General features: G+C 38.3%; 1 protein-coding gene across 5 annotated transcripts in view; it reads right to left on the bottom strand.

Moving 5' to 3' along the window:
• Positions 1 to 13,102, bottom strand: part of ADGRV1 (adhesion G protein-coupled receptor V1) — a 542,962-nt gene that overhangs the window by 287,934 nt on the left and 241,926 nt on the right. For all 5 annotated transcript variants that reach the window (XM_086413040.1, XM_086413044.1, XM_086413042.1 and 2 more), the window contains 2 exons: positions 12,573 to 12,733; positions 3,952 to 4,052 (listed from right to left, as the gene is read on the bottom strand). In XM_086413040.1, coding sequence (XP_086269166.1) covers positions 3,952 to 4,052; positions 12,573 to 12,733 — 262 coding nt within the window. Of the gene's footprint in view, positions 1 to 3,951; positions 4,053 to 12,572; positions 12,734 to 13,102 lie in introns of those variants that run through there.

Here is a 13,102-nt window from a genome sequence, read left to right as displayed (position 1 = left end):
CAAACATTTTGCCCCAGTTAAGTTTATTAATCACAGTAAATGCAGTTCTATCTTATCGCATGTTTTCTATGAGGAAACTTCTGTTCTTTTTTTAGATTTGGAGAACTGCTTTTCCTGACAGAACCCCCAGAACTGAGAACCCTGAACTGCAAACCTGTCCTTTGTCCTAGCTGTTTACCAGCCTTATCAGGGCACACGTGGGTTGGCAATGTGATTCTAAGATAAAAATTTCAAAGATATAATTAGATGTTTTTCCGAGAAATAGCACCCAGTGCCATGAAAATGTGTTTGCTCTCTTCTCCTTCAAGCTTAAAGATAATGGTCTCACGATTTCTCGTCCTTCTTTCAGATGAATGAGAAACATTTAACTCGGCACTGAAGGAAAAGCACATACTTTAAAAGTAAACAATAAGGAAAACTCAGACTGGATCTCAAAGCTTCCCTGACACTTCAATAAACAGTTTCCTGTAGCAACTCACTTCTCAAAGCTTATAACAACATAAATATAACGAAAATAATGTTATGCCCCTGAATTTAACTATAAATGGTAAGTGACAGAAAGATATAGTCTACTTACTGAAAAGTAAGTAGAGAAGAAAGTATTGGTTGCTCAGTCATGTCCGACTCTGTGTGACCCCATGGACTGTAGCCTGCCAGGCCCCTTCGCCATGGGATTCTCCAGGCAAGAATACTGGAGTGGGTTGCCAAGACCTTCTCCAGGGGATCTTCCTGACCCAGGGATCAAACCCGAGTCTCCTGCACTGCAGGCAGATTCTTTACCGTCTGAGCCACCAGGGAGGCCAGGGAAGTCCAAGTTAGTGATGCATAAGCTTTGTCACAGTACCTTTCAGACTCATTAGCTCAATTCTGAACAAAGGAGATAAAAGAGGAGAGCTAGAAAATTACAAATGCCTATTTTCTAAGCTGCAGTAGAATAATCTTTAGCCCAGTGAAAGAAGTGCTGAGAAAAAAAATCTCAAGTTTTCTACTGAACTCCATCTTTCAGTTCAGTTAGGTATGCTCGGTCATGTCCGACTCCTTGTGACCCCACGGACTGTAGGTAACCCACCAGGCTCCTCTGTCCATGGAATTTTCTAGTCAAGAATATCAGACTGGGTTGCCATTTCCTACTCCAAGGAGATCTTCCAGACCCAGGGATCAAACTCACATCTTCTGAATCTCCTACGCTGGCAGGCAGATTCAAATTCCATCTTTGCTAGAGACCAAAAACCAGTTTTGGGAGGAAAAGAAAAATCGTCTACTGCCACCTGCTGGTAATTTATAGTCAGTGGTTCTCAAAGATGCTTGAATGGCATAAATTCCAGATTAAAGCAGAATCTTTTGCCTTGTAAAGCAAGACTATTAGATACAATATATATTTCTAGATCTGATATTTCTAGAAGCAGAGACAGACTCACATTCTCCTCCTGCTGACTGACTCCCTCACTGACACACTGTCCTGAGAGGAAGTCAGAGGCCATGACATTTCCATTCTGCCCTTTCGCACAAAAGTCATTCAACTTAGGCCAGAAGTAAAGACTAAAACCAAACGGTCTTGGAGACCTGCCTGCAAAAGATTCACAACTCAAACTCTTGAGGCCATCTAGAGAAATTTTATTCTTTTAGCCAAAGAACCACAGGTCAAACTGTATTTTTTTAAGACTTCTCTGCTGCTGCTGCTGCTGCTAAGTCGCTTCAGTCGTGTCCGACTCTGTGCGACCCCATGGACTGTAGCCTACCAGGCTTCTCCGTCCATGGGATTCTCCAGGCAAGAACACTGGAGTGGGTTGCCATTTCCTTCTCCATTAAGACTTCTCTACAAGAATATGAACCTTAAGTTGATAGAAGATCCAAATGAGAGATCTAAGAAAGGACCTGGACCCCTCTACCCCCCTGCAACTGGCAAGATTCTATAACTACAGATATAAACATGATTTTAAAATCCATAAAAGAAAAGGCAGGCCCAAGTTCCTACCGTCAGTTCCATTTCTATTTTTGGAGAATCTAAGGAATTTTCAAAGGCTTAGCTAAAAGGTGTTAAGGGAGAAAATTATTCTCTTTATTTTAGAGAGTATATTTAAAAATCAAAGTACATGGGTAAAACATTTTGAGGAAAGAGAACTTTCTATCAAAAACCTATCAACAATCCTCCTGCCAAAAATAAACTACGGACATTATTTTTTAGTTATTCCATGTCACAAGTCAAACAGTGCAGGGTTTTCATGCCACACTGTTTTATCTCTTCTAAAAATATGGTGAAAAACATGGATTTGACTAACCACTTTCTCCAAAATTAACGTTAAGTGCAATGTGAATCAGAAGGCAACATCCCAAGATATAAATCCTGAGTCTTCTTTTTCACATCCCTAGACATGAGCAAATTTGTCTGCTAGGACACTGAAGACTTGTCTGTAATTCTATGGTTCTATAATTAAGACTTGTACAAACTCTGCTGCCAAAAAATCACCAGAGTGGGTGGTGAATACAGCCAAGTAAACGCTAATTATGGAAGGTGGGTTTTCTAAGATCTTAAATACAAGAAGCAAAAGCAAGATCAGACAGCTAAGATAGTTACCAAGGCAATATAAATAGCCTCGTCAAACTCAATGGAAGCCCCTCTTTGGTAACAGCTGTTACCTCTCATAGTTCATAGGTACTTTAAAAGCACAATCTGGGATCTTCTACTTAGAATTCAGCAGTTAATTGTCCCCTAGAAAAAGAGTGTTATGAAATTTGCTCATGTCATTTTCACTCCTGGGAGTAAAAAGGCAAGAGAAGGCCAGTGTTCCAAATAATTTTCCATTTTATGTTTCAACCCCTCTTCTAATAATATTTTCAAAAGTTCTGCCTGGAATTCAGTAGAATGCCATTAGCATCTTAAAATGCATGCAAAATCTATGCATACAGCACAATAAATTTACATAAATCGAATCATGCATACACTAGCAAAGAATCAGGAAATAGCATTTTCTGCACTCTAGAAGTGCACCCACCATCCAAAACAGAGGAAATTTTATAAAATAGCATTGCCAAGTTCTCTCAATAATAACACTATATAGTGTATTCTTACAATCTAGAACTGCAATTACAGCCTTCAAGTAGAAGGGATCATGTTTACTTATACTTACGTCTATGCCCATCTCACTGCTAATCAAGAAGCTGCAGGAACTTTTCATTTGAGCTCAGCCCAAATATCACCTCCTCTAGGAAGACTTTCTTAACCTTCACAGAAAACTTAAGTCCTCACGTATCTTCACACACAGTCTGTTTACACTTATCACACTGCATCAGAGTTATCTGTACACACATCTACTGTTTTAGACTGTGAGTACCTTATGGACAGAAAAGGCATTTAATTTCATCTCGATCTGCCTTCTGGGCTTTAAAAACTATATGGCTTAAAATGCATGCTAATGAATGACTCAGTGTTTTTCACGTTATTTCTTCTGCCATAGACAGCTTTTCAAAAAAGAAAGTTCTACCAAATTGTGTTCTATAATACTAAATAAAGCAAAATATATTATCCAGATGTCTTAAAATGTGTATCATTTTAATGACCTCCATATAAAGGATCTGTAACACAGCATATTTTATTCAGATTAAACTAAAATGTGCTAATTTTAATATAAACATTATATATACATTTACAATATATTTACATGTATAAATTGCCAACATGATGCTTCTTAATAAGCAGCAGCAATTTTCTTTGTAAGCGGTGATATTAAGGTAATTATCTGTAGAAGAGATAAAGGAGCTCAAAACTGTTACACTGCTTAGACCTGATACTCTCATTTGCTCTTACGGGTCTCCTTCCTCATCCTTCTCCACTACAAAACTAAGCAAGCTTATTTCAACTAGGGTGAGATTAAATTTTACTTATATACTCAGCTCAAGGATCACAGAAGAAATGAACATTGCATGAAAGTGGGAAATCCCACGCTCTCCTACCTGTGTACCTAAGCTGGCTGCCAGCATGTGAGTCAGAAGTTTAGCTGCAAACATGGAATACCGGGCACAGAAGATATGGGAAAGAACAGCCAGGCAGAGACCTGTAGGAACAAAAAAGCCCACGTGTGGTTTTACAATCCATGAACAAAAAGGAGCAGGCTTAAATATTCAGAGAAGGTAAGCACCGTATCTTTGTGCTTACAATACAAGGTCGCGTAGCACAATATCTCTGGGGACGTTCATGTTTCAGTTTCAACCCGCTCCACTTGACCAGACATATAAAATCCTCACACTTCTCAATTAAGCCCAAAGGGGAACTTTACATTTCAAATATCAACTTGTTTACATCCCTACTAAAAACAAAGCACAAATTAAGCTGATTAATAATTTCATTAAACTTTTGGTTTTCTGTTTCCATCAGACAAGTATTACTGCTTAAGAGAAGAATCAAATTCCAATCTAAATTTTCTAAGAATGGGTGCCTTGGCTAAATAGATATATTTGTGGAGGTGAATAGGTGAATTTTTCAGGCATAAAGTTGGGATTGATGCTACCAGAACTCAAGTTTGGTAATTACCCCTTTTATCTACTAAGAATAGTTAGGCAATTACACAAGTGGTGATTATGAATTTTAAAAGCAACCTTACACTCCTAGGTGCCAAAACCAGGAACAAAATGTGTTCTTTCCCACCAAGATGGCTTTTAACCTAAATATCTACGTTTCTAAGTGGTGTGAAAAACATTATTCTTATTTTTTTTGAATCTACTTGAACTTCACCTACCTACACTACTTCAAGGGGATAATTAGAATCTCAGGAATAACCCATACATTTTTTATCTTGCAATTTGTATAAATTTAATATTGGTTTAAGATTTTGTATGTGGACCATTTTTAAAGTCTTTATTGAATTTGTTACAATATTGCTTATGTTTTGGATTTTTGGCCACGGATACAGGATCTTAGCTCACCAGCTAGGGACTGAACCAACACCCCCTGCATTGGAAGAAGTCTAAACCACTGGACTGCCAGGGAAGTCCCCACTATTAGGTTTTAAATGTATACATATTTTAAAAGATTTCCTGACTTTAAAAAATTTAAATGTGCTGCATAAAGCAACATATTTGCTTTATCACTTAAGCCTTTTACTCTACTCTCATCCTTTGTAGGGTTATTTTGTCTAGGAAGTACTGACGCATAACAACTGGCTTGTGTATGTTGCTCTGCCCTGTATTTTGCACGCATTATCTCATTCATCAATGCCCCCCTGGCAAACGGGAGAAGCTACATTTATTTTGTTTCCTCATTATCTTTTCTGAAGCGATGGAACATACACCACATGTTGGCATAAGTTGACTGGGCAGCTGCAAAATGCCTACGTGGGGTCTGTGACTACTCGTCAGCACAGAAATGCCTCTCAGAAGTCCTTTCGGGAAAAGCTCTCAGTATGTTTAGGTTTGCAAAAGGTAGACAAAGTTTCACACAGGAAGTGAGGCTCTGCATTAGTCAAGGCTTTCGGCCTAGAAATTTGGCCAAGAGATCTGGAGTAATCCATTTTTTTGGAAGGCTGCCATGAGGCGTTCTGGGACAGGTGTGCAGGTCCTGAGGGTGCCTCCCAAATCCACCCACAAAGGTATACAGTATACCCAGAAACTGCATCTTTGCTTAGACAGCTTATAAACTATTGAAGCTGTTGCTCCAAACTCACTAATGTACATTTTGCATTTCTATGAGGATCAGAGCCACCTTAAACTCAAAGTTCAAGTTGAGTGTGTAAGAGAGAGAGAGAGAGAGAGAGTGTGTGTGTGTGTGTATGTCTGTGTGTGTAATACACTGACTTAAAAGCAGGGCCTTGCAAATTTCATTTCATGTAGGCTGCTTTTCTGCGAGCTTACCGTGGTGGATGGTAACAATATGAGGCTAGGGGATTTGTGATGGGCAAAGGAAAAATACTCCTGAATCAACTGTTTTTGCTAGTTCCCAAAAAGAGCTTATTTACAGCCTTTCCCCCTAACTTGGTAATTCTCCATTATACTCCCATTTCGTGATATAAATTTAGTACCCTTAAACTTGACCAGATCAAGAATATTTAATTAAGTCTACTAAGCTTTAATTAAAAATGCTAGCATGACGCCTGTGGCAGTCCAGGACTCAAAGCCAGGGGCAGGAAAATGGGCTGGATTTTGATAGCCTGTAACTATGTATGATGTTATCTAAGTGCTTGTTTTATTTAGGAAAAAAGGACGCAGCGAAAAAAGCCTCAAGCAGCCTGGCCTCAGCTGACCCTGGGAGAGTTACTGAATACCTTAGATGTAAAGAATTAAATACTTTGGTTACTGAGTTCCTAAAGACTAAGTATTTACCTTTTATTTTCTCGTCTGATATTGAAGAGCTATATTTAGCATACAAAATTTAAGTATACAAGCCAGATTTTTTTAAACTAACAATTATTTTTTGGTTTAAATTTCCTTAATATATAAATTACATAGTACAAAAATTATAATTCTAAAAGGAATTCTAAAAAATAAAGCATAACAATTCCAGGTATTACCTCAAAGTAATCTCTAAATAGTTTCTTAGAGATTGATTCCTTGGCAACTAGGCAGAAAAACAAACATGTAACTAATTGAATAATCTTCATTTACTTTTTTTCCCTAGTACTATGTAGGTTACAGACTTCATTGGAAAAAAAATTTATCAGTTTACTAACACAAATGACTTTTCTATATGATTAGACAGTAAGAGGGAAGATAAATTACCCTTAACAAAATAATAACATTGATAATCTTTGATTTAGATAAGAAAAACTCTAAAGAACAGCTAGATTCTTTTGTTAGTACCAAAGAGGACCAAAGCTCTTGTTATTTGTCTATATAATATTTGAATGTCCGTATGTGCATAAATACGTGCAATGTTTATATATGAACATACATATCTAGCAAACAACTCTTGTTTGGTATCCCTTAAGAATGAGATATACTTTCAAAATAACTAAAGTTTATACTCCAGAAGTCAAACATTACATTTTCCCCATGAAAATTGCTTTAAAATATTTATAAATTTTATATTGTTTTCTTATGTATCTCTGTCTCCTCTATGCGTGTGTGCTCAGTCACTTCAGTTGTGTCTGATTCTTTGTGAAAAGAAAGAACCAGGCTCCTGTGTCCAGGGGATTCTTCAGGCAAGAATGCCAGAGTGGGCTGCCATGCCCGCCTCCAGGGGATCTTTCTGACTCAGGGATCAAACCCACGTCTCCTGCACTGGCAAGCGGGTTCTTTATCACCAACGCCACCTCTATAGATAAACATAAGAAAAACCAAATGACCGCTAAATTATTAAATCAAATACTCACCTGTTACCTTAGGATTTTTCTATTCCTCCACCTAATGCTGGCTGTAACTATCACCTTTTTAACATTTCTGTTGCTCATCTCTACTAATTCCCAAATTCCTTCAACCCTCCCTTCCACACAATGCCCCTGGATTACAGCTACTAAGCTAAGGATAGGAAAACAAAACTGTCAATCCGGAAAAGTCTACTAGGTTGAACAAAAGTCCATATGCAACATTTGACAGGACACAAGTTCTGTGTATTAGAAGGAAGGATTTACTCCAGGGGGAGAGGTTACCAGGAGACCAGCCTTCGGGTAACATGTGAAGTTCAGTAGAATAGCCACACAGGGCCAGGTAGATTTTAACTAATTAGAATTAATAGAATGAAACATTCAGGTCCCAACTGTTCTAGCCACATTTCAAGGGCTCGATAACCAGATGTGGTCAGTAGCCACCACCTGAAGAGGGCACAACACTTCCATCATCGGAGAAACACTGACTGGAGACGGTGTGTCAGACTGTAAAGGGACTGTCTATAAAAGGTCACATAACACAGTTCTGGTCAGAGATGTGAGGGGAAACACTCTGGGTGGTTTTCAGCACAGTTTTCATGGCTCTTAAAACAGGATCCAAATAAGCGCTTTTCTCTTGGCAAGCCCAGACATAGCTGTGGGAAGTTCAGAGCTGCCACAGCCAGCTCAAGACCATGCAGAGGCAAGGTGGAGAAAGTAAAAGGAAAACCTTTGAGGAGAGCAAAACAGAGACATGAGGAGAGGCTGGGCCCCTGAGGATGCCACTGAGGTGCTGAACTAATCAATCCTGGAACTAAATCTGCTTATTTAGTATATTTGACTTGTCTTCGGTTATGTGCAGTGTGGGTCATGCTACACAACGCAGCTACGCGTACCTAGCAAGATAAATTCTACATTTTTCTGCCATGTCAGAGTTAGACAAAGCTCTCTGACTTCTCTGTCACCTGCAGTTACCCCTTCAAACTACTTAATTTTTTTTAAACTCTTACACATCTTTCTCTATTCTTCTTGTGAATAACTACCTATTTGATAGAATGAAACTTTTGATATACTCTCCCCATAATGAAAATGGCTAACTTAGGACAATGATTACTGTGAATATGAACTTAATATTTTGGGGTGAATGTCACACAGAAATTTAGAAAATATCTCACCTTCAAAAATAATTTGAAAAGAATGGGTGGCATCTAATAAAGTTTTTTTTTTTCTAGAAAAACTATCAAAATATCAGCTTATAAAATATAAAAGGCACAACTAGAATATTCTTACAGTATAATCAAAGTGTTAGTAGCTCAGCTGTGTCTGACTCTTTACAATCCCATGGAGTGTAGCCTGCCAGGCTCCTCTGTCCATGTGATTCTACAAGCAAGAATACTGGAGTGGGTTGCCATTCCTTTCTCCAGGGCATCTTCCCAACCTGGGGTCAAACCCAGTTCTCCCACATTGCAGCAGATACTTTACTGTCTGAGCCACCCTGGAAGCCCTTACAGTTTAATAAACCTGAACAAAATAATAAGCATGCTTCAAAGAACTCTGGATTGTGCTGATTTCAGTTCAGTTCAGTTCAGTCGCTCAGTCGTGTCCAACTCTTTGCGACCCCATGAATTGCAGCATGCCAGGCCTCCCTGTCCATCACCAACTCCCGGAGTTCACCCAGACTCACGTCCATCGAGTCAGTGATGCCATCCAGCCATCTCATCCTCTGTCGTCCCCTTCTCCTCCTGCCCCCAATCCCTCCCAGCATCAGAGTCTTTTCCAATAAGTCAACTCTTCGCATGAGGCAGCCAAAGTACTGGAGTTTCACCTTTAGCATCATTCCCTCCAAAGAAATCCCAGGGCTGACCTCCTTCAGAATGGACTGGTTGGATCTCCTTGCAGTCCAAGGGACTCTCAAGAGTCTTCTCCAACACCACAGTTCAAAAGCATCAATTCTTTGGCGCTCAGCCTTCTTCACAGTCCAACTCTCACATCCATACATGACCACAGGAAAAACCATAGCTTTAACCAGACGAAACTTTGTTGGCAAAGTAATGTCTCTGCTTTTGAATATGCTATCTAGGTTGGTCATAACTTTCCTTCCAAGGAGTAAGCGCCTTTTAATTTCATGGCTGCAGTCACCATCTGCAGTGATTTTGGAGCCCCCCCAAAATAAAGCCTGACACTGTTTCCACTGTTTCCCCTTCTATTTCCCATGAAATGACGGGACCAGATGCCATGATCTTCGTTTTCTGAATGTTGAGCTTTAAGCCAACTTTTTCACTCTCCTCTTTCACTTTCATCAAGGGGCTTTTTAGTTCCTCTTCACTTTCTGTCATAAGGGTGGTGTCATCTGCATATCTGAGGTTATTGATATTTCTCCCGGGTGCTGATTTACTTATCCTGTATACCTAGGTATTTAGCGATTTACAGACAATTATTTCCTGTTATCTACTTTAAAAAATGACAATGTGTTGGGATTTATATACTTAGTAATCTATAGAGTAAATAAAACTATTAGTTATTTAAAAGGGATAGTTTTAGTTTGACTAATGTGTTAAAGGATTTTTCCACCACAGAGAACAAAAAGAAAAAAAAAATGAAACAAATGTGAGATCTGCAGTCTAATCTCAGTTTAAAAGCACTTCAAAATAGCAGACTCTCCTACAAGTACATCAAACATGAATGAGTTCACATACTGGTATTAATGACGAAGTGGATTTTGGAATGTAGGGGTCTCATTAAGCCCATGAGGCCATACGAATTGTACCCAGAATCAAATCAGGATGATTTTAATCAGATGTCTACCTTTGACAGGCCAGCGTCAACAGTGATGGGAAGCAGAGCAGGTTTCCTTGACATTATTCTCCAAATAGTAAGAAGCACGCTTAGGTTCCTTAGTAACTATAAGATTATGGCATTGTCACCTGAAGCTATAGGTGAGTCCCATAACGTTACACTTATGTGCACAGTCATTTACTTTTCTCTATAGTTTTTAGTTTCAATGGATAACTTCAGTTTAATTCCTTGCAATTTGATAAACTGGTTTACAGTTTTAAAAGTCACAGATATATATCCTAATCTTTCACCTTTCCAAATTGAGGATTACTCAACTTCTTGGCTTATATCCCCATTACACATACTTGGATCATTTCAACTGCTCTGCTCTAGTAGAGTAACCAGAACTGTAAACCAGAATTAGAATAGATACACTGTGACCTATCTTAATTTTTTTTTTTGTTAAACAATGGTTTAATTCCTATTTGACTGCATGTTGCCACATTTCAAGAAAAGAGTTAGAGTGCTCCCAAATTCAAAGGGATATTTGGTGTGTCCTGACTTAAATGAGAGCATGTGCATGTAAAATATGGAAAAATCTCTCGCCTTGTTTCTGGGGGCCCTCTGAGGAGTGCAATATCAGCCTCCCCAGAAACTGAAATGGAGCACAAAGCCAGAAGCTCCTCATGAACCACCAATCATGCAATCCACGTTACAAAACGTCATGAACAGAGGGGGAGAACACTGATGATTTCAAATGTGACTCCAAGTCAGAAATAATAAGGTAGAGACTAATATCTGGATGTTGGTTTTCAAATACATGAGCAAATCCATTTAGCCTTTTTAAGAGTGAGTTGCAAACATATATATTTATTAACAGTTCTCTCAGAAAATATCTTAAAGTCCTGCTAGTCTTCTAAAAAAATCAAGATAACATTCTCTCTTTAGTTTGTAAAATTCTTTGCTTTGATGTTGAGTAGAACAAGCAAGGGATTTTTGTGGGTCATATTAGCACTCAGAATTAGGTCTCTCTGTTTGAGATGATTATCTAGATTTTATTTCAGCATTGTACCTTTTGGTTCTATTTCATCAGTCTATGAAATTTCTCTAAATAGATTGCATCAAAATAAAATAGGGTGTTGCCATCTGATTTTGGAAGCTAGAAGAATCTATTAAGCAAGAACCATCATTCTTATGGAAGATGTTATTAAGAATAATAAATTATTAACATCTGCTATTGAATCTAAGGTTTAGAATTAAGACACATTAAGGAAAATGTATAACTTTATAAAGTGAAACTACAGTGGAAATATTTGAACTAGGACGAAGAATATTAAATTCCAGTGGAAAGATTTTAATAACCAGGACAAAGAAGAATAATTAATTACATGCTTCTACCTCCACAAAATTTTCCGAATCAATAAAGTTTATTAGGGGATAGTTTGCACACTAAGCATTCAATGATAATCACATTTACATACCAAACATCATTAAAGCAGACTGTCTGAGCTAGTATATCTACCAGCCTGCTAACACAATTTAAAATCATGTATTTGGGGCGGGGAGACTGAGGTTTTGCCCCAGGTCTCACAACTAGCCAATGGCAGGACCAGGATTTGAATACAGGCACAGTCACCCTACACCCACTTCTCTGTGTAGCATATTGTTCATAAAAGCAGCTGTAGGGCTGTAAAAGCTGACTCAGGACACAGATTTGGTAAGGGTGGGGACAGAAATATAGTGTAAGGAATTCTCAGACTCCCAATCATAAAGTAAAAACAGCAAATGAGAATAATTCTATAGCTGTTCAAAGTTTACTTATAGGTAAATCGTTTGACAGACATTAACCCTACTCAAGTTCCTATTCTTGCCAGAAATGGGACCTAGATGTAGAAGGTGAAAGAAAATTTATCTTTTAACATAGTGGTTGAATATACTTAAAGCATCTAGACCGAAAAATACAAATCAATCCATGGGGTAGGTTTATTTTTTAATGAAAATACAAAATGCTTTATTTATATTATCTCATGCAATCCCGTTATCTATTGCAGAATCTGCCTCCTAAATCAACACTACCACTTTAACTCTTTTTTACTATCTAACTTCTATCTCACATTGTACTGTATAAACACTGCTGATGAGTTGGAGCTATATCTTGCTCTTGCTTATCCCCAGTACAAAGTTGGTCCTCCATAAATAATGGCTGTATGAATCAATGAATAGGATATGAGAGGGGACTTTCCTGGCCTAGTGGTTAAGACTATATGCTTCCAACGCAGGGGGCACAGGTTCAATCGCTGGTCAGAGAACTAAGATCCCACACAATACACAATGCAGCCAAAAAAAGAAAATTAAAAACAAAAACCAAAAAAAAGACCATGAGAAAGTTTATTTTCTCATAGTGTTGATGAATTACAGTACATTTGCATCTATATAAGGACCCTGGGAAAACTTTTATTCTCATCAATATTTTTAAATTATTTGCTCAAAAATATTATAACTCACCTGAAATACATATAAATCCAGAAGAGAAAAAAGCTTCATTGTATGAAGACAAGTTGTCAGTCTGGGCGTAGACCGCGTACACAGACATGTATGAACAGGCACATTCCACGTAGTCTGAAGTGTCCTCAACCACTTTGCAAAACTGACTGTCGGACAACCAGCTAGGGCAAAATACACAATCGTCACCACTCCTCTTTCATCAATACTTAAGGCATGGAGATAGCTTTTGAAGGAAAAATAATTTATTGATCCTAAGTGTTCTTTACTCAAGATGGAAGCGGACCACATGTTTAAAAAGAAACACTGAAAGGAACACCTTGTCCAAGACATGAAACCGCAGATCCCACAGACACCTTCAACAGCAGCCTAAATATTAACCAATCCTGCAAAAGCATTGCCAATATAGAAGAAGCTGGCCCTCTCAAACCAGCAGTACTAGCCCCCACCTCATCTGAAGCAAACAAACCCAAGGTATTCAACAGGAAGAACTCTTCCCTAGCATTCAAGAGTACCAAAAGGTCAACACAGCC

Source organism: Bos grunniens, chromosome 7 (assembly GCF_055505025.1).
Source record: "Bos grunniens cultivar Pamir isolate PY7600 chromosome 7, Bosgru_T2T1.0, whole genome shotgun sequence".
In the NCBI taxonomy this organism is placed as follows: domain Eukaryota; kingdom Metazoa; phylum Chordata; class Mammalia; order Artiodactyla; family Bovidae; genus Bos; species Bos grunniens.
The sequence above is the reverse complement of the archived record's forward strand: the minus strand, read 5'-3'. Positions and strand labels throughout refer to the sequence as shown.